This window comes from Pygocentrus nattereri, chromosome 11 (assembly GCF_015220715.1).
Source record: "Pygocentrus nattereri isolate fPygNat1 chromosome 11, fPygNat1.pri, whole genome shotgun sequence".
In the NCBI taxonomy this organism is placed as follows: Eukaryota; Metazoa; Chordata; class Actinopteri; order Characiformes; family Serrasalmidae; genus Pygocentrus; species Pygocentrus nattereri.
In genome coordinates, this window is record NC_051221.1 from 8,958,914 (window position 1) to 8,981,186 (window position 22,273).

Here is a 22,273-nt window from a genome sequence, read left to right on the forward strand (position 1 = left end):
CTACGATAACATGGAAGGAAAGACAAACATTATGAGCACATGGCAGATTTAGAACATCAAGAAGCAGGTTAGAAGATCACGCTGCAGCTGGCAGATCATGAGCTAAATTCATTAAAGGAGCACCCAGCTGATGTAATATTGCAAATCAGGGTCACGCTCCGTGTACTCCCAATGTATATAAAGGTTGATTTATTGATCTGTGAGAGGCTCTCCTCTTATATCTAGGAGAGATATGAGAGACTATATAAAGTGAACAGCACATGCTAATGTCTTTAAAGGAATCAAGTCAGCCCAGGGAGCCAGTGGGATTTAAACAGCACATAGTATTTCACACAAAGTGTTTATGGTGAGGGGTACCGCTGTCGCATCACAGCAAGAAGGGCCTGGGTTCGATTCCCCAGTCGGGAGACCAGGGTCCTTTCTGTGTGGAGTTTGCATGTTCTCCCTATGTCTGCGTGGGTTTCCTCCGGGTTCTCTGGTTTCCTCCCACAGTCCAGTGACATGCAGTCAGGCCAATTGGACCTGATAAATTACCCCTAGGTCTGAGTGTGGGTGTGAATGTATCTGTCTGTCTGTGTGCCCTGCGATGGACTCTTGACCTGTCCAGGGTGTATCCTGCCTTCCATCCAGTGACTGCTGGGATAGGCTCCAGCTCTCCCCGCAACCCAGAGGGATAAGCATTTTAGAAGGTGTGTGTGTGTGTGTGTGTGTGTGTGTGTGTGTGTGTGTGTGTGTGTGTTTATGGAAATCATAGTGTAACAGATTTTCCAGCAAGCCTGCTTCAGACAGTTTAAAGCTGCACTACATACATTTTGGGGATTTGGAGACCTCTTGAAGTATAATTGCATGCATGTGGAAGAACACTGTAATGTGGGTAGTGCTTCAGACCCTTCCATCGAGTAGATTAATCTGATGACTGGGAACTTTTTGAAAGACTACTCAGTCAGAACAAGGTGAAATATGCATCTTCCGATGGCGTGAGTTCATTATCTACTATACTACAGAACATATAAACATATGAAGGGGTCTGAAAAACTCTGACCCAATGCCTCTTACTTTGGAGTTATTATTTTAGTCTTTTTAGTATGACTTGCAGCAGTGCACAGAAACAGAATTTTTCTGATTCAGTAATGCTACCTCAATTTTTGTTGTATGAGCTCAGGATCATCCATTGAGACCTTGTGAAAGACAGTGGGTACTCCTTGTAATTGAGATCTTATACTAAGAAAGTCATACGGTGGCATGATGTGTCACAGAACCAGTAACACAATTATTTTGTTCACACAGATGCCCTCAAGGAATCTTCCCGTAGTTGTGAAGTGATTGACATTTCCCGGTACTCATAGAATCACACTCACATTTGTAACTAGTTTTACGTTTTGATCCTACTGACTGCCAGAGGCAGTATGAAGCACAGTAGGTGAGAAACAACACCAAAGTAATGAGGAATGGGACTCATTCCAAGTGAATCTGATGGAGCTCACTGTGCAGAACCAGGAGAAATGAGGATACCCACCGGTGAGACTTCCAACACTGCCCCAGGTCTACAGATACCTCAGGCAGAATGACAAGACACCAGACTCAGTGGCAGCTGCTGAGTGGACCTAACCATAGAAATCTCCTCTGTTTTGACAAAGTAGCCCCACTGCAGCAAACAAAGAATTGGCAGCAGGTCACATAATGCCTCAGCGCACAGACTGAAAATAAAAGAGAATTTAAAGTCTCGTGCTTGTCTATAAAGTATGCCAGTTAAACTTGTATTAAAGGGATTATCTTACCCCAGGAGTGATTCCATTATGGACATATCCTGCTCACACAGAATGAATACAAGTCTCCCACACATTTGGCTGAAGTAATCTTCTACAATAGCCAGGTAATCTTCAGTAAAATTCACTTGAAATCAGTGTTGGCTCAAAGGGTACACTGCCCAAAAAAGGCTAGTCCCATGGCAGAATTCTCAGTGAGCACATAGGGAGAAGATGCCACATACCCCTCAACAAGGCACTGGCCAGATTATGCACAAGCAGGGAAAAGCTCACCCGCACATTTGTGATAAGAAATAGTAGCCACTTCAAACTTGGACGGGGTTAGGCTATTTTCCAGTATTCATCTTCCACTATTTGCACACCCGACAGAAAATATTTACCAATCGCAGGCATACACGGCCTCAGTTGACATGGCTTTCATGTGCCGAATAGTCTTCTTGACAGCCAGCTCACAGGCCATCTGCTGCGGCTCCAACTTTGCAGTGACAGCCATGACTGAAGGCTAACCGGATGCTGGCACCACGCTTGACCCCTGCTGGGACATGAGATCCTCCCTGAATTGGAGCTGCTATCATAGCCCTTTCAGGAGGAACAGCAGCAAGGGAACTATGGCCAGCTCCTGTCCTGCTTCTTGGTCAGTCCCTAGCTTGACATGTACTCAACACAGCTTGACTGGCTGTGGAGGCAAATACCAACCAAATGTTAAATGTAGGGAAGGTGGTTGATGCTCCTTGCAACAATGTAGCCCACATACATCTAGTGAATACCCTCTGAGCAATTGGTTGGTTAGCAGAGTAGTTTTCCACTGGCATGTCTGACCTTGGTAGGAAAAGCAAAGGAATTGTTGGTAGCTGTTGGTGACTGAGGTGAATTGTTTGTGATGGAGATTAATAATCTTCATTAAAATGTATCAAAATGAACAACTTGCTGGTAGCACAGTTTTAGAAATGAGCTGAGGGAATTATTGAAGATCGAATATGGAATGCCCTGCTTTTCTTAGGGACCTAAAAATAATCTTTTTGGACTGAACAACAGGGTCTGTGTTATTATTTTACATCAAGGGCACCTCTGTTGAGGAGGAAAAGAGTTTTGCCCAGAGTCCTGGCTATAACTGTGTCATAGAGTGTGTTATACAAGTGCATTGCTGGCCGGCAGAGCTGCTAGCTGATGAAAACTTGGCTTAATTAGCCATGATAGCAGTTGTCAGGTTCTGCAGGTAGACAACTCAGGGTTTCACTGCTCACCTTAAGCACCGTAAATCCAGGATTGAGTTGAAGTCCAGAGAAGTCAAAAGGTTTCTTGGATATACTCAATGCATAAAGTGTCAAGGAATTCCTTGTTAACTCGCTACATATAAGCAGATTGGAGTAAAGAATAAAGTATAACTAGCACAAAAAGCTTACTTTATTATGCATCTCAGATGTGCAGCAATCCCTCAACATGGACATTTTCTGAGTGCCTGCATTTTATGCCTTAGAAGCATAGGTTCTCATTTGTAAACCACCAGAGAGACCATACAAGTATCTACTTTGAGCATGATCTTTAGGCCACAACAACTGGTTTCTCTCAAGGTCACTAGTGCACTCACTGTTATGCTAGACTGAGAGTGCAAGGGAAGGATTCATAGGCATTAGAAAGCTCCCTTGCACAGTCTTAGTAAACCCAAGGACATCAGGATCTTGTCTTGTAGGTGAGGGAGGGTGTCCAGTTTAATAGTCCGTTCCTTAGGTTTACAGCTCGAAAATGATGTAACAAGCAAGTCAGCTATAGCTATAGACCATCTGGGGAGGACAAAGCTCAAAGTGTCCAGCTGAGATTGTAATTCAAGGCACCTTTTATTAGGCACAGTAGCCATGGATGGGAGCCATTATAAATTGTCCACTTTACACACCAAGACAGTTCATTGTAGGTTTTTATTTGGTTTTGAAATTTGGTTGGGTTTTCATGACAAATTAAGAGCCAAAGCTGAGATGGAGACTATTTCTGATAGCATCTCTAAGTACATTTCTGGGTATTATACTGAGCATACAAATACAATAATCTGAGGAGCCGATCAGCAAAAACAGATTGGTTTGGACAATCGGGATTCAGTGCCCTGAAATTCTAAACTACTGTACATTTTGAAAAATGGATATGAAGGTGAACATTGTGGTACAGGATGAGCAGGGCTGTTTTCAGATACATCACCCATTAGTCCTGGGTGTTTTAGGTGCTTGAAATCCTGGGAAGAAGTTGCCTTCTGTTTTTAATTCCTCATATGTAATTATTTTCTCTCTCTTTATATCCGCAGTGTATTTCCACGTGAGCTGAAAGAGGTGTTTGCTTCATGGCGCGTGCGTTGCGCCGAACGAGGTCGTGAGGATATTGCGGACCGGCTCATCAGTTCCTCATTGTTCCTGCGCTTCCTGTGCCCTGCCATCATGTCTCCATCGCTGTTTAACCTGACGCAGGAGTACCCATCCGAGCGCACTTCCCGCACCCTCACGCTCATCGCCAAGGTGGTGCAGAGCCTGGCCAGCTTCTCCAAGTCAGTCACTAGAGTCCACCGCCATCCAGGCCCGACCCATTCCAACCATTCAGGCCCGAACCATACTACCCATCTAGTTGCAAATAACAATCATGAATGTCAACAATCACCATCCAGACCCAAACAATTGTCACAAGCATTCATCACCATTTCACCATTACATCATTACACTGTGAAGGCCCAAACTATAATCGCTACACTCCAGCCGAACCCAACCCATGCTTACCGTTCAGGCCTGAGCCATGCAGTGTCCACTACTATTTAGACCCACCTGATCTGAGCCATACTCATTAAAACCCCTCCCTCTCAGTAAACCTATACACAAGTCTCATTTTTAGTGTTTGCTTGCATCCCACTCTTACTCTATACAGCATCATCCTAGCCCACTTCATGGCTGTCCCAGACTTTAAAGGGTCACTAGTTTGGTCCTTTAAACTATAATCAGAGCCTGGCCAGCTTCTCCAAGTCATTCACTAGACACAGTGTGTAAGGGTCTGTCCCTTATGCTCACTATCCAGAATTGACCCGCTGTAGCCCACTTCATGCTTGTCCCAGACTTTTCCACATCGACTTGTGCTACAGTTTAGGCTTCCACACGTGTCCACGCTGTCCATCACACTTTCAGATACACTCTCATTTAGCTTTGCTCTCAAGCACTGACAAGTGTGCATCTGTGTTTTGTGTATGCGTGTGGGTGCGGTGAGGAGTTTAACTTCTGCTCTCTCGCTGTCCCGTCTGTGTCAGCATCGCGCTCATCATCTGTCTCTCTTTCTCTTTAATCCCTCCTTTTCTCTGTCACCCATCGACCACTCGACCCTCTTTTCCCCTCATCATTTTTCTGTCTTTTTACTTTCTCTATTCTGTCATGTTTGTCTCCTCCTGTCACTCTCTCTCCTTCGTCTCTCTGTCACTCCTTTCCTCTTTGTTTCTTTACCTCCTCTGCCTTCTCTCTTTCTGTTGCTCCACCTCTCTCTCTGTTCCTTTCTCTCTCTCCCACACTCCTCTCTGCTCTGTGTATTCTGTAGGTTTAGCGGTAAGGAGGAACATATGACGTTTATGAACGAGTTTCTGGAGATGGAGTGGGGCTCCATGCAGCAGTTCCTCTACGAGATCAGTAATGTGGAGTGTGGCAGTAACGCCCCGGCGTTCGAAGGTTACATCGACCTGGGCCGTGAGCTGTCCATCCTGCACAGTCTGCTCTGGGAGGTCATGGCTCAGCTGAGCAAGGTAATGGCCACAGTGCTGCCATTGGCCTAATTTGAATCCACATCAAAGGCCTCTTTTCCACTGTAGAGCCAAATGGTTCTGAGCATTTCCACACGGACACGGTTTTATGGGATACGCTTACAAACCATGCCCAGCGCAATTTCCTCGACATTGTGCACAATTTTCAGTCCGCCATTCAACAAAAGTCAAGCCATCAATCTAACAACAAAACGGGGCTGCAAACTGGGGGAGAGGAGCTGAATGGGTTGTAGTCTGGCTAACAGAAGCTACACTGCAGCAGTTTAAATGGTAACGACTCAAATCAGAGGAAGTGTAGTTGATTGGTTGGTGTTAGGGGCCAGAAAGCTGAAGTGAAACCTATTGCATGGTGTTTGATCCTGTAGTGCCCTCGCTAGGCTAATGCTAGCTGGCTCCTCTCTCCTGTTTAGCAGCACTCTGAGTTAGCATAGCCAGTGGCCTACAACTCAAAACTGTGGCACCCCACAGTACAGTTTGGATTGACTAGCTGGTGCTCTGATTTAGAGTTAGAGTACTAGAAATCCAACATGTGTATTACATTGAACATGTATATTTTGAGCTGTTAACTCTAGCTAAGTTAGATAACTCTAGCTAAGTTAGCAGGTTAAAGGTGCTGCCCACCACAGGACATTGTCAGTTCCTCTTAACTAGTACTCCTGTTTTCATTCAGTTGCCTTGGATGTGAAATTGTGTGTAACACCTTACCGCCTCTATGCTGCAGTGGTTTTGGAAAGCAGTAATGAAGAGAACATTTATCCACTATTTTATTCATACATTGCACTACTTTTGTGAAGCACTATATTAAGAATTTCTAACACCAGACTCAGCTTTGGGTTCAGTTGATGTCTTCACACAGTGCTCTAGGCCAAATGGAACCTCATTATAGAGACATTATGATTATGAGACATTTTGATATATGCTGTGTCTTCTATGCGAGTGTCTTTAGAGGTGAATATAAGATTGTATGCAAAAGTCCAGAGAAAGCCCTTAGAGGGTTAGTCTTTGTTATTTCATTGGACAGTTTCTGAGAAATGTCAGTGCTTTGAAGCTAAAGGACATAAATGGAATTTTCTAGCTACATTAGCTAACAGTGGCTTGTTAGCCACAATCAAGAAAATCACATTTAATTGTAATAAATACATTTTGTCTTTCATTTGCAAAAAAATAAATATATGCATTACACTCAACTATGAATTAAGAATGCAAAATCAACTCTTCTCTATTTGTGGTTTTATATGTGCTGTGTTCATGTTTTTGGGTCTATTTCAATTCTGTGCCAGGATGCGATTTTAAAGCTGGGGCCTTTGCCGCGATTGCTGAATGACATCAGTGTGGCCCTGCGGAACCCCCAGCTGCACCGCCAGGCCAGCCACCAACCGCCCGAACGACAACTCACCCGCCCACCCTTCAGTCGCCCATCCACCAATGACTTCCAGAGTCTGATGATGAGGGAGCTGAACAGGTATGAGAAAATAGCCCTACTGCTTAATTACCAAACAGAAGCGGAAACTGTACAGAATACATGAAGACAGAATCTTTACCTCAGGGTCTTGCTTTATACTAAGCTTTATAATTATATAGGATATAAATGTCCCAAAATTGACTTCGTTATTAAGGTTATACTGTTGTTTGTAATTTATCTTTAGTTCTGTCTGTGTCTGTAGTTCTGTAGATATCTCTGTACAGTGCAGGCTGTGTCTGTAGTTCTGTAGATATCTCTGTACAGTGCAGGCTGTGTGTGTAGTTCTGTAGATATCTCTGTACAGTGCAGGCTGTGTCTGTAGTCCTGTAGATATCTGTGCAGTGCAGGCTGTGTCTGTAGTTCTGTAGACATCTGTACAGTTCAGGCTGTGTCTGTAGTTCTGTAGATATCTCTGTACAGTGCAGGCTGTGTCTGTAGTTCTGTAGATATCTCTGTACGGTGCAGGCTGTGTCTGTAGTTCTGTAGATATCTCTGTACAGTGCAGGCTGTGTCTGTAGTTCTGTAGATATCTCTGTACAGTGCAGGCTGTGTCTGTAGTTCTGTAGATATCTCTGTACAGTGCAGGCTGTGTCTGTAGTTCTGTACTTATCTCTGTACAGTGCAGGCTGTGTCTGTAGTTCTGTACTTATCTCTGTACGGTGCAGGCTGTGTCTGTAGTTCTGTACTTATCTCTGTACGGTGCAGGCTGTGTCTGTAGTTCTGTACTTATCTCTGTACGGTGTAGGCTGTGTCTGTAGTTCTGTACTTATCTCTGTACGGTGCAGGCTGTGTCTGTAGTTCTGTACTTATCTCTGTACGGTGCAGGCTGTGTCTGTAGTTCTGTAGACATCTGTACAGTTCAGGCTGTATCTGTAGTTCTGTAGATATCTCTGTACAGTGCAGGCTGTGTCTGTAGTTCTGTAGATATCTCTGTACAGTGCAGGCTGTGTCTGTAGTTCTGTAGATATCTCTGTACAGTGCAGGCTGTGTCTGTAGTTCTGTAGATATCTCTGTACGGTGCAGGCTGTGTCTGTAGTTCTGTAGATATCTCTGTACGGTGCAGGCTGTGTCTGTAGTTCTGTAGATATCTCTGTACAGTGCAGGCTGTGTCTGTAGTTCTGTAGATATCTCTGTACAGTGCAGGCTGTGTCTGTAGTTCTGTAGATATCTCTGTACAGTGCAGGCTGTGTCTGTAGTTCTGTACTTATCTCTGTACGGTGCAGGCTGTGTCTGTAGTTCTGTACTTATCTCTGTACGGTGCAGGCTGTGTCTGTAGTTCTGTACTTATCTCTGTACGGTGCAGGCTGTGTCTGTAGTTCTGTAGATATCTGTACGGTGCAGGCTGTGTCTGTAGTTCTGTAGATATTTCTGTACGGTGCAGGCTGTGTCTGTAGTTCTGTAGATATCTCTGTACAGTGCAGGCTGTGTCTGTAGTTCTGTAGATATCTCTGTACAGTGCAGGCTGTGTCTGTAGTTCTGTAGATATCTCTGTACAGTGCAGGCTGTGTCTGTAGTTCTGTACTTATCTCTGTACGGTGCAGGCTGTGTCTGTAGTTCTGTACTTATCTCTGTACGGTGCAGGCTGTGTCTGTAGTTCTGTACTTATCTCTGTACGGTGCAGGCTGTGTCTGTAGTCCTGTACTTATCTCTGTACAGTGCAGGCTGTGTCTGTAGTCCTGTACTTATCTCTGTACGGTGCAGGCTGTGTCTGTAGTCCTGTACTTATCTCTGTACGGTGCAGGCTGTGTCTGTAGTTCTGTACTTATCTCTGTACGGTGCAGGCTGTGTCTGTAGTTCTGTACTTATCTCTGTACAGTGCAGGCTGTGTCTGTAGTTCTGTACTTATCTCTCCCTCTGCAGTTCTATAGATATCTCCCGCTTGCCGTCTCCCACGGCTGGTCTCACCGGGAGCGGAGCTCTCTCCCACCCAGGCATGGCTGCTTTTGAAAGAGATCACCGTGGCAACAAAGATGTCTTCTATGTAACACGTCCTCCGCTAGCCCGCTCAAGCCCAGCGTACTGCACCAGCAGTTCTGACATCACAGAGCCGGACCCAAAGGTACCATCTGAAGGGAAACAAAAGCTTTAAAGCACAACTATTATAATGGATCTGGTCAACAAAAATCAAACCATGATTACAAGATACAGGATAAAGTTATGCTCAAACAGCTCACTTGCATAACAGGATAGTAGTGAGACTGTTCTTTGAATGCATGATGCTGCAACCTGGAAATCACAATTTTGTGATTCAGTACAGTTCAATACAGGGAACCTTATAAGACTAACCTTATAAAGGATTTATGAATTGTTTAAAATCAGTTTCATTCATAGTTATTAGTTAGTCATAAACACTCAGTAAATGCTTATTAGTGATTTTAAGGTTTTTATAATCTAATTTTCGTTGGGAGTGACAAGGATGGACAAGATTAGAAATGAGCAGATCAGAGGGACAGTGAAGGTGGAGCAGTTTGGAGATAAAGCCAGAGAGGCCAGGTTGAGATGGTTTGGACATGTGTTGAGGAGGAATAGTGGATATATTGGGTAAAGAATGTTGGAGATGGAGCTGCCAGGTAGAAGGAGAAGAGGTAGACCTCAGAGAAGGTTTATGGATGTAGTGAAGGTGGACATGGAGATGGTTGGTGTAAAAGTAGAGGAGGCAGTGGATAGGGCAAGATGGAGGCAGACGATCCACTGTGGCGACCCAGGGAGCAGCCGAAAGAAGAAGAAGATAATCTAATTAATAACCCTTAAGAAACCTATTTCAAACCACTCATGATCACTTTATTAAGGTAGTCTTTAATTAAAGTGTCAGGTTTTTGTTTGTGACAAAGCTTCGATTAGATTTTTGATAAATTGATCTGTGAAATTGCAATACTGAAATACTGTTGAGCTGTTATATTTCAGCATGTGAAGAATATATATGCTGATAAATACGGCAAACACCACTTTTGTATTTTAACAAGACTGTAAAATGTGACGGTTTTGTTTGTATTTGTGAGTATATTTTGGTATTACACTTCATTATTACGAAACTTGAGCCTGAACGTGAGCATGTTGCCAGGGACACAAGGTTGTAGCTGAGAAGGCAGAGACAGCACAGCTGGGAAAGTCTAGAAACAGTGAAAAATACATTTCTCTGACAGTATAATATGTCGTAACATTATACACTGAGGACAGAAGGCTTTGTGTAGAGTACAAGAAGTCTCCTTTAAAAGCCACTGTTGTACTGGTTAGTGTCAGCTCATTAACTCATCTGAGGCAGCATCCATGACTTATCTGCCATGAAAACCTAAATTTCTCTTAGCAATTTTCAAATAATAAAAAAATGTTTTCAAATTTTAGTGCTATAATTTAAAACTGTAGTGCTATGATTTTAAAAACTAAGCCTACAACATATGGGTCCCTGAGAGTTGAAAGCACAGCTGTTTATGACTTACGATTATGGAATACATTAGTTTTTGGTGACCCCTTGCCCTGTAAAAAGTTTAAGACTGTGAATGATCAGTGATCTGGTCCTGGTGATACTAATTCTGGTATGTTTGTGCTTTTCCAGGTGCTGAGTGTGAATAAGAGTGTATCCATGATGGACCTGCAAGACTCTCGTATCAACAGCATTTCTAACCTGCACTCAGTCAACGACATGCTCAACTCCTCACAGGGCTCCATCGCAGGCTTGGGCAGTTTCGGCCCAATGGGGGGAGCCCCTCTGCGGGTCGGCGGGCGTGTCTCGGCCGGCTCTGGCGGGTCCAGCATGTCGGGCGGCCTGCGGCTGAGTCACCCAAGTGGCTTGGCCACAGACTCGCTCTCCCAGCAGCAGCAAGCGGCTGCCGCGGCCATGCATGTACCGCTCTCCTTCCAGAACCCTCTGTTCCACCTGGCCTCAGATGGACCGCAGTACCACACTCCACCCCATGCACCGCATGCCCCACCACCTCTGCTGCTGGCCCCGGAGCCCGAAAATGGCCACGTGGGCTTTGGTATGCCAGCCTTTGGCCATGGCGGCTTCTCCCGCAGCGAGGACCTGTCGGCCCTGCGCTCACAGAACAGCCTGGTGCAGCCCAGCATCGTCCACTCGCACAGCTACAGCGACGACTTCACCCGCCACAACCAGGCTGATTACGCACGCAGACAGCTCTCGCTGCAGGTGCAGGTAAGCAAGTCATTTTAAAGATGAACTAATCGGTTAAATACAGATGAATTCATTATTCTCTTCAAACTTAATTAAATACTTTATAATTAGTAGATGATTTATGTACTTTGTTAATTAAAGGAATTCAGTTCATTCATAAGCCTGTATTTAACCATAAAAATAATGATTTAGATCAGTGGTCTTTAATTAAACTTTAATAAGGTCCAGTTACAGAAAATTTCCTCAAGCAAAGGTCCAGAACATCATAACGTCTAACTTGCCTCATGATTCAGTGCCATGTACTGTTTACTGATGTAGCCTAGCAGCTACATCAACATCTTATACAGTCAACAACTGAATATCAAATCAAATAAAGTACAATTCAGTCCAATTTCAACAACATTTATCAGCAGTTTTCTCTTTTAAGATCACAGCATGTGAAATAACTTCCCTCTGACTCACTTTCTTCTCTGACTGCTGTGTCTTGCCTCGGCCCTCCCCTGTGTGTGCCACTCACTCAGTCTCACTGCTCATCATAATGCACAGATCTGATTGGCCGAGTAGTGTCACATGTTATACAACACATGTGATTGGCCTGTGAGTCTCCTGGGCCGCTAAAGCCACCGTAAATACTAGAATAGTAACACCGATTAGAACAGGTCCACCCCATCGAAATTAAAGAATTCTCCGTAGTTTATCAGTTGTAAGTCCAAACCTGCATAGAACAGCGTTTGGGTCCAGACTTGCGGTCCATCTATTAGATCATTTAGAACAGCTGATTTCATGATTTCATTGTTATTATGGTTCTTTGTGTCCCTTTTATAATTGTTTGTGTCCCAAAATAGGATTCATCAGCTCACTGGTACACTTGGTAAAACTTTCAAAGTAAATGTGGTCTCAGAAACCAGCAGCCCTAATGAACAACTACTTCTTCTGTTTTCAAATAACAACAAGAAAACTCCCTTGGTCAGCTTAGTCGCTAAGAGTCCTCTCCTATAACCCTTGATGAAATTGGAGAAGACCGAGCAAAGAATCTGAGAATATAAGGCATTTATACTTGCAGTTCACTGCGTCATTGAACATAAGTTCTGGTTTGTTAAGTCACACTAACATACTTAACACAGAATCAAATGATTTAAAATGTCATACAAGTAAATGGTCACAGCTGATACGGCAGATTTAGTGGCGTACAATATCTGAGATGATGTCCATCGAACTTTCTGAATTGTGCTGTTCTCTGTTCTGTCTGGCCTGATTGGGTTTATTTAGGTCTTGTTTATGTGTCTTGTAATATAGCAGCAATAAGACATGAAACTGGGATTTTAGATGATGCAAAGCAGGGCGAAATCCCTGTAAGAGTCTCGAGTGGCTCACTGCTTTTACAAAACAGAGAAACCATAGTGCCCCTAACACATGATATACTTTGTGTGCGCCTCAGCCTCCTTTTAAAACCGAAACTGATCATTAAGGATTCACAGCTTGTGAAGAGATGATTAAACACATGTTTTCCAGTAACCGCAAATGTTCTGCAGAGAGGGGATAAAGGTTCATTCAGTTTTTGGTCAGTTAAAAATGTCTGTATTTGCGTGTATTGCAGTCTGTATTGTTCTGTATTGCGTTCATGCTTCAAACGAACTGTACCAGAGTTGTTTAAAGAGGGCCGAGGCCGACCTGCTTAGGGCATCTCAGCCTGCTTATGTGGTGCATGCTGGAGTTCAGATGGCAACATTCTCACTTGTGCTAATGAGCTGTAGACTATTAGAAATGAAGGTTCTGTGCTGGTACATTTTTCGTTCATCAAGGTACAAACTGTGTAAATGTTCCCTCAAAGCTCCAGCAGTGGGTTTAAGGTCTGATTGTGAACCTTAAATCAGTTTATCCAGTTGAAAAGTTCATATTTAACCATATTTAATATTATAACCGAATGTTTTAAAACAGAACAGTAGAGTAAAAGCCTGGAGGCGAGGCGGGGTGTGGAGTCAGTACAGCTTAGAACACATCATTTCAGTGGATTATGGTTCAGTTATGTTCCCTGACTAAAGGTACTGAGATGGACCCTTGAGGGGACCACCCCAGTGACAGTTTAGTACCTTTATTTCTGAGAATTGGATTAACAGAACAAGTGCATCAGGGTTATTTAAATCAATTTAAATCAAACTTTCCAAGTCTGAAAGCACCCTAAGACAATTTGGCCTAATGACTTACTCAAGAATTGTGGAGCTGACTGTAAATGAAGTTGTCAGAAGCATCATTTGCAGTTTGGCCAGTGACAAATGTGACAAATTACACAAAAGAGGTGTCTAACCAAATGATTGTCATTGGTACAGTAATAATTTGTGGTGAATTTATTTGTGAATACATATTTTTTATATGTATATATATTCTGTGTCTTTTCTTGCCCCTAGGAGAACCTTCAGCAGCAGGTGTTGATGGGAATGGCCCCCCAGACTGCTACAGGCACTGGCACACCAGCTTCAGTCGCCACACCCCCCACCACCATCCACCCTGTCCGTCAGGCCTCTATGGCCCCGCCCGCTCCGCAGCGTGTGAAGCCTCAGCCCTCCCATCAGCTGTCAGTCAGCTCAGCTGCTAACTCCACCCCTCCCAAGGCCCGCCCCCAGAGCGGAAACCTCCTTCAGTCACCTGAGTCGAGTTTCGGGGCGAGGCCGTTGCCGCGGCAACAGTTGTCCGTCAAGGACAGCCCTGCGCCCGGCCTCCCGCATCAGTCCAGCACAGCTAGTGATAGCCAGCCACAGGGGGGCGCTACTGAGAACGCAGAGAATACGCCGAGTGAGACGCCTGCTAAATCCGCTGCACAAACCAACCAACAGCACCTACTGAAACCAACTAACAAACAGGTATGCGGAAAAGCCCTGATACACAGTGAAGGGTACCACTTTAGAATAAGACCACCCTTAGAAAGGGTTTATGAGTGGTTTAAAATTACTTTATTAATGGTTGATAAATAAGTCACACACACCTTGGAAATCATTACGAAGCTGTTACAGCACATAAATAAGTGGTAAGTGTTATGTAGCCTGTTGTTTTGTCTAATAGTGAATCCACGTTCTTCTATACTGTTAGAGCTCTGATCTTGCTGGTTACTCATCTTACGTAACCTGGCAGTTTTATCAGATATTCATATATCTCATCGAACAGCTCTCGTTTGTCCTTTTTATTAATGTGTTATAACTGCTTCTTAATGATTTATGAGGTTTTAATGACATACTTAATAACCATTAATAAACTCATTTTAAACCATTCATGAAACCTTTATAAAGCCTTATAAAGCCTTATCCCAAGATGGTACCCAGCAAAATTGATTCATCCTCCACAAATATACTTTTTAAACCTTAAAAAGTATATAGGTGGTGTTTTGTTCTTTTGTATGTATTTAAATGTATTTGCACAACTACATGATTTATTACGAAGGTGGTTGCAAAGTGAATGACATTTAAACTCGATTTACATTCAGTATCAACAAATTCAAATCTGCACTGCTGACTTTTCCCCATTTATTCCAGTGTCAGAAAGAAAGCTTTATCCATATCAGGTCATAATAAAATGCATCCTCCTCTACTTATAGATGTGGTGTGGATTGAAAGTTTAGAATTCACAGAATTTCTCTGCTTGTTTCGTTGAGCCATGAGTGAGAAATAGTCCATTCAAATTACAACATATTCTTGTTATTGCTGGCTGTAGCTGTGACTTATTAGAGTTAATGTACCTGAACCTTCCATTCACTAGGACAGACACGCAGTAGCATTTAAGCAACTTTATCATTCATTTGCTCAGTTGGTTATCTGTTTATTTATATGCTTGCAATCAGGGCTCTAAGTCTCCGTCCACACTGAACCCGCCAACCCCTGCGTCTGAGCGGACAGTGGCCTGGGTATCCAACATGCCCCACCTATCTGCAGACATCGAGAGTCTGCGTGTGGACAGAGAGGACCTGAAACTGAAGGAGCACTCTAAAAGCATGGATGAGTCTCGGCTGGACCGGGTGAGTGGCTCTCACTGATTACATGGTACATCTACCATCAGATGTACTGTCTAATGCCTAAAATGTGAATGTGTACAGTTCAGCAAGTAATCAGATTTACACAGATTCCCTTGGCCCAAATTCAGTTAACCATCCAGCCAGACATTTTGGTGTTCAAAGTTTATTTCTTTAGTTTTGGAGCTACATAGTCAATGGAAGCTCATACTCCACCAATTTACTTCATTCTAAATGTACAAAAGTGCCTCACACAGAAACAGTATTAGCCATCTTGAAGGCTGAATTGGGTCCATACTCTTGTCCTGATGATTTAGAAAGGTAGTTTTCCAGAGCAAATTGGTGGGGGTAAGCTTCCATTCTTACTGGGGAGTATAAACTCCCACTGGTATTGCTGGGTATAAGTTTCCGTTACCATTAGTCAGTAAAAATTCCATTATAATGAGAGAGTATTAGCTCATTGGTGGTTATACAGTTTGTGTAAGCTTGTATTATTATTGGCATATATAAATTTCCATTACTACTACTGGGTATAAGCTCCAGTTGTTATTGGTTGGTTATAAGCATCCTTTACCATTACTATGGGTGGGTATGAGCTTCCATTGTTATTGATGGGTACAAGTTTCCAATACCATGTATGTAAGCTTCCATGACCACTGGTGGGTATGAGCTCCCACAGTTATTGGTGGGTAAAAGCTTCCATTATTATTTATGTAAGCTTCTTTAACCAATGGTGGATATAAACTTCCATTGTTATTGGTGGGTATAAGGCTCCATTATATCTGATGGGTGTAAATTCCATTGTAATTAGTGAATATTAGCTTCCATCATCATTGGTGGGTGTAAGCTTCCATTACCATTTATATAAGCTTGCATTATCACTGGTGGGCATAAGCCTCCGTTATCATTGGTGGCTATAAGCTTCCATTAACCTTTATATAAACCTCCATTAACAATGGTGGGTATGAGCTCCCACTGTTATTGGTGGGTATAAGCTTCCATTATTATTTAAATAAGCTTCCATGACCACTGGTGGGTATGAGCTTCCATGACCACTGGTGGGTATGAGCTTCCATGACCACTGGTGGGTATGAGCTTCCATGACCACTGGTGGGTATGAGCTTCCATGACCACTGGTGGGTATGAGCTTCCATGACCACTGGTGGGTATGAGCTTCCATGACCACTGGTGGGTATGAGCTTCCATTACCACTGGTGGGTATGAGCTTCCATGACCACTGGTGGGTATGAGCTTCCATGACCACTGGTGGGTATGAGTTTCCATGACCACTGGTGGGTATGAGCTTCCATGACCACTGGTGGGTATGAGCTTCCATGACCACTGGTGGGTATGAGCTTCCATGACCACTGGTGGGTATAAGCTTCCATGACCAATGGTGGGTATGAGCTTCCATGACCACTGGTGGGTATGAGCTTCCATGACCACTGGTGGGTATAAGCTTCCATGACCACTGGTGGGTATAAGCTTCCATGACCATTTGAAAGAGTAATAAATAAGTTTGTTCTGTCACTGAGGAGTTTTTTTCTCCACTGGCTGAGAAACATTTTCCCACCTGCTAAAGAACTTTCCTTCCTGCTGACCGAGTTTTTCCAAGCCTGTGGAGGATTGTTGATTTGTGTGTTCTCCTGTGTGTAACGTTGTGAAGCAACATTAGTTTGTACAGAGTCTTTCTCAAACACAAACTTACTGTTTTAACTGTGTGTATGCAGGTGCGGGAGTATGAGGAGGAGATCCACTCTCTGAAGGAACGCCTGATGATGTCCCACCGTAAGCTAGAAGAGTACGAGCGGCGGCTGCACTCGCAGGAACAGCAGACCAACAAGATCCTGCTGCAGTACCAGAGCCGGCTGGACGACAGTGAAAGGAGGCTGCGACAGCAGCAGATGGAGAAGGACACACAGATCAAAGACATCATCAGCAGGTCATAATCCCCCTGAAGTCCAGTGTATGTGTGTTTGTGCATATGTGTGATAGTTCATCAGTCTCAGCCATAAACCAGAGAACAGGACCATGTCCTGACGTATTGTTATGTTGGCTTGAGAACTTTTGTTAGTCTAAATCTGTTATGTGCGTCTTGGTCTGGGCTTACTGAAACCATTGATTTCCTGGGCCTACCTGAACACAGTTACTGTAAAATATGAACTTTACTTGATCTATTCTTTTTTTGATTTGTTGCTTTAAGTTGCTGAGTTCAACTTATTCAAACTTGATGTTGAATTTATCTGCCCATCTATCTATAATAGATTCAGCAGAGTTAAATTATTTAGCCATGTTGAAAGTGGAGAAGAATGCAAGGTGGAAAGTACTGACATGTGACATCTAGCAATGCGTATGAGTTTCATATCCTGAGTTCGAAACTCAAGTTGATCTTCGATATCTTATGTTTTTAAAAGTCTTGATTCTTCTGAGCTCTAAACCATAACAACTGGATTTATGTTTCAAATGTTTCAAAACAAAATATTGCAAAGTAGCATGTCTTTTTGCAGAAATGTAATTTTATAGAGCAGTACAACTGAGCTATGAACAGCGCCTCATATCGCTGTTGTCAGAAAACAAAACCCCGTATCTCCAAAGTGGTAACTTTACAGGAGAAGGAAAAAACCTACTTTACGTGTAATGTAAGTCAGTGGAGTCCGACTTTCTTCCAAGTCATTTTGGGTCATTCATTGTGAAATTTCCATACAATGTAAAGGGCAACAGGTATTTTCAAATGATGTCAAACACTGAAAAGCAGTGTTATAAGACCTTATATGGAATGTCTTTTTTTTTCAGCTCCCCAAAACTGAAATATCAGCATCAACATGTGACAAAAGCACAAGTAAAATGGGACTAAGAAGATAAATTCAGTTCTGAACTGAAATCGCTGAACTTTTAGTTATTAGGTTGTTTTTTATTATGTGATTATGTTGTTGCATATTATACACTTGTTTTGTGTGACTCAGTTACTGAATGGTTTTTTTTTGTGATTGTGGTCATATGATGTGAATTGTATGACAGTATTGTGTAACCGATTTTGTGTCTTTGTGTGACTGTGCTGCTTGTGTTGAATGACTGTTGTTTGTGTGATTGTTTTGTTGGGCTGTGTTGTGGTTTTGGGTTGTTGTATGTGGTATGATTTGTTTTGTTTGATTGTGTGGTGTGTTGTGTGATTGGGTTGTTGTATGTGGTATGATTTGTTTTGTTGGATTGTGTGGTGTGTTGTGTGATTGGGTTGTTGTATGTGGTATGATTTGTTTTGTTTGATTGTGTGGTGTGTTGTGTGATTGGGTTGTTGTATGTGGTATGATTTGTTGGATTGTGTGGTGTGTTGTGTGATTGGGTTGTTGTATGTGGTATGATTTGTTTTGTTGGATTGTGTGGTGTTGTGTGATTGGGTTGTTGTATGTGGTATGATTTGTTGGATTGTGTGGTGTGTTGTGTGATTGGGTTGTTGTATGTGGTATGATTTGTTTTGTTGGATTGTGTGGTGTTGTGTGATTGGGTTGTTGTATGTGGTATGATTTGTTTTGTTGGATTGTGTGGTGTTGTGTGATTGGGTTGTTGTATGTGGTATGATTTGTTTTGTTTGATTGTGTGGTGTGTTGTGTGATTGGGTTGTTGTATGTGGTATGATTTGTTTTGTTGGATTGTGTGGTGTTGTGTGATTGGGTTGTTGTATGTGGTATGATTTGTTTTGTTGGATTGTGTGGTGTTGTGTGATTGGGTTGTTGTATGTGGTATGATTTGTTTTGTTGGATTGTGTGGTGTTGTGTGATTGGGTTGTTGTATGTGGTATGATTTGTTTTGTTGGATTGTGTGGTGTTGTGTGATTGGGTGCTTATGTTTTGTGTAATTGTTTTCTGTGATTTTGCTGTGGTTTTGGGTTGTGGTATGTTACGTAATTGGGTTGTTGTGTTTGCATAATTGTTTTGTGTGTTTGTGCTGTTGTGTTTTTTGTAATTGTTTGGTGTGATTGTGTTGTGTGTTTGTGCTATGGTGTGTTGTGTGACTGGGTTCTTGCATGTTGTCATGTTTTGTGTGATTGTGTTGTCTGGTTGTGGTACTGTGTGATTAAGGTCTGGTGTGTTGTGCGTGATCCTGTTTTCTGTGACTGGTTTTACGTGCACGGTTGTGTGATTGATGTGTGTTCTGCATGATTGTGCTGTTGTATGACTGTGGTGTTGTGTGTGAATGGCGTGTTGTGTGTGTATGTGTTACTGTTGTATGGCTGCGTGATTGCATGGTGTTGTGCTGCAGGCTGATGGCGGTGGAGGATGAGTTGTGTGACTTTGGTGTATGATTGTGTTGCGTGATTGGGTTGTGTTGTGTGTCATTGCGTCGTTGTGTTGTTGTGTGATTGTGTTGTTGTGTGTTGTGTTGCAGGCTGATGGCGGTGGAGGATGAGTTGAGAGGGAGTGGTATTCCCGACCTCAAATCCCGAATATTTACAGGAGAGGTCGGTCTCTTTCATACATACGAACCCACAGAGCTGACCACTGACCACTGGCTGTACACACTTAAAAATAACTATGTTTCCATGCACACACCAGCCTGAACGTCCCTGAAGTACAAAGTATGGTTTCATATGGCATTTCAATTGATGCGGTATGCGGATTATTGCTTCCATGAGTTAAATATGAAAGCACTCTTGTTATTAGATATTAGTGGGAAGTAACTGTGTCAGCTTCTATTAAGGTCCACAGATACAAATTGGCTGTATTTACAATCCAGCAAACATCACACCGAAGGAAAAAAGGGGGAGAGCAGCTAAAGAGCAGCATACTGAATAACAGAGGGAGAGAAAACAAGGGCCTTCGCGCTCAGAGAGCAACAGACAATGAAACCATAGCCCTATAAACAGTACAGCTAAACAATAATAGACCTCTGTGTACTGATATAGCAACATAGAGGGTTCTAGCTGTGAAGAATAGTGGGTAGTGTAGTGGGTAACACCTCTGCTTTCTACGCTGGAGACTGAGGTTCAGTCAATGCCTGGGTATGCACCCTACACTATACTAATAAAAGTTCTTGGGCAAGAGGCCTATCACTACCTTTGCCTACCTAGGTAAAAAGATCAAGCTGTAAGTTGCTCTGGATAAGAGCATCTGCTAAATGCTGTAAATGTAAATGGGAAGAACTTTTTCGAGGGATACCACTGTGGACAGGTCTGAATGAATCTAGGTGGTAATACAGTAGTACTAGTAGTGCAAAAGGCTCAAGTTCCAAGGATGATTTTGTTTTTATACAGAACAATTTTATTTGTTAAGTCTCATGTGGGACTTCAGCAGTGGAAAGACTGATGATTGGAAATTACTTCAAGAGAAAACTGACATTTGTTTGACAATTGGCTGCTGTTATGCGGCTACCAAGAGGATTTGGAAGATTGCTTCAACTCTTTAAGTCGTTTGCAGTGCAGCAAAGCCGAGATGAAATCAATTTTGAAGATGGTGCAAACACTGCTTTGGGGATGGCACAGGATGAAGTACCTTGTTTTCATGATGTTACAATTAAAATAGTTTACTGTCTTAACCAGTAAACAGAAGAGACATGAGACATCATCTGTATTAGATTTCAACCAATCAGAAAATTATTTCCATGGCTACATGACAGCTCAGAGAGTAAGAGCAGTGAAAATGTGCATTGTTCAAAAGTTTCGCAATGTTTGCAGAGTTTTTGCTAGTTTTATTTATCTTGACTGTTTTATTATACCTGTAGGATATACAAAAGTCTTGATGGTTATAAAATGGTGTGAAATGTGCTGGGAAAGGTACCACCATAGTAATTCCTGCTGAACAACATTTACTATTCATATGCTAGAAGTGTTTACTTCTAGTCTGAATGTCACTATACTACAATGTAAACTGTGGGGATATTGATGTGCATGTAAACATAGCCAGTTTTAAATGTGTTATTTATCAAAGTTTATGAATTTGGATGTTCCTTTCCATCTTAACATCATACCGTGATTAGTTTGACCACATTGTGTCACTTAGCAGAGACACTCAGTGTTTTAACATTTCCATCTCACAATATACAACCACTGTGTGTGTGTGTAAGAAGGTTTGAATGCAGCCATTTTTATGAGTGGTGTTTGCCTTTTCTCTGTGCTTCTGTTGTGCTAAAGGCAACTACAGAGGTAAATTTGCCAGAGTAAACACGGCATGCAGTTAGGCGACTTTAGGCCGGATACGGTAACAGCTTGGTGCTACATTAATCCAAAGCGCCAAGATGAGTCTCTGAAAAAATACAGTGCTGCAGATCAGTTTTAGAGTGCATAATTCTGTATGATGTAGTAATGCTGGATGATAAAGGAAGTAGGAAACAAGGCCGTCTTTCCCATGTAGAGAACACACACCAAATGATTTAAGGAAAGGGACACAAGACCATACTCCCCACCCACAGAGCATCAAATTGAACAATATAGGGAGAGGAAAATAAAGACATCTCTCTGGCCCATAGAGCATCATACTGAGTGATAGAACTTGAGGGAAACAGGACCACCATTCCTTCATACCCAGAGAGCAACACTCTAACTAACAAGGGGGAAAGTCATCCTTCCCATCAAGACAGCATCACAAAGAGAAGGAGAGAGACACAAGACTGTTCGTACCATATAGAGCAGCACACTAAACGATAGAGAGAGGAAAACAAGGCCATACTTCCCACCAAGAAAGCGTCATACAGAAAGAGGGAAAGGAGAGCATTAAACTCAGTGGTTGGGTTAGAAGGAAACAAGGTGATTCGTCCCACTCAAAAAGTATCACACTGAACAAAAGAGGGCAAGAGAACAAGGATATTCTTGCTATCCAAAAGGCATCTCAGTGAATGACAGAGGCAGAGTGAAACCAGGCCATCCTTCCCACTTGTTCATCACACCGAACAGCAGAGAAGGAGGTCATCCTGCCCACAATGAGAGAGTCATTTATGGGAAACAACACCATTCTTACCATCTACAGAGCATCAAACTGAGCAAAAGAGAGAGGTCATCCTTCTCACCAAAAGAGCATCACCCTGAAAAGTCAAGGTAGAGGAAAACAAGACCATCCTTCCTACCTTCCAACCTACCTCACACTGAATAGTAGAGGGAGAGGTCGTCCTTCCTACCAAGAGAGTATCACACTGAACAGTCAGGGAAAGGGTAAAAAAA

General features: G+C 42.8%; 1 protein-coding gene across 9 annotated transcripts in view; it reads left to right on the top strand.

Moving 5' to 3' along the window:
* syngap1a (synaptic Ras GTPase activating protein 1a) overlaps positions 1–22,273 on the top strand; it is a 168,980-nt gene that overhangs the window by 139,000 nt on the left and 7,707 nt on the right. For 7 of the 9 annotated variants that reach the window (XM_037542329.1, XM_037542331.1, XM_037542332.1 and 4 more), the window contains 9 exons: positions 4,057–4,293; positions 5,319–5,520; positions 6,819–7,000; positions 8,861–9,059; positions 10,554–11,150; positions 13,535–13,987; positions 14,959–15,132; positions 16,857–17,068; positions 19,510–19,582. In XM_037542329.1, coding sequence (XP_037398226.1) covers positions 4,057–4,293; positions 5,319–5,520; positions 6,819–7,000; positions 8,861–9,059; positions 10,554–11,150; positions 13,535–13,987; positions 14,959–15,132; positions 16,857–17,068; positions 19,510–19,582 — 2,329 coding nt within the window. Of the gene's footprint in view, positions 1–4,056; positions 4,294–5,318; positions 5,521–6,818; positions 7,001–8,860; positions 9,060–10,553; positions 11,151–13,534; positions 13,988–14,958; positions 15,133–16,856; positions 17,069–19,383; positions 19,583–22,273 lie in introns of all 9 variants that reach the window. The other 2 variants (XR_005130896.1, XR_005130897.1) reach the window with 1 other exon arrangement.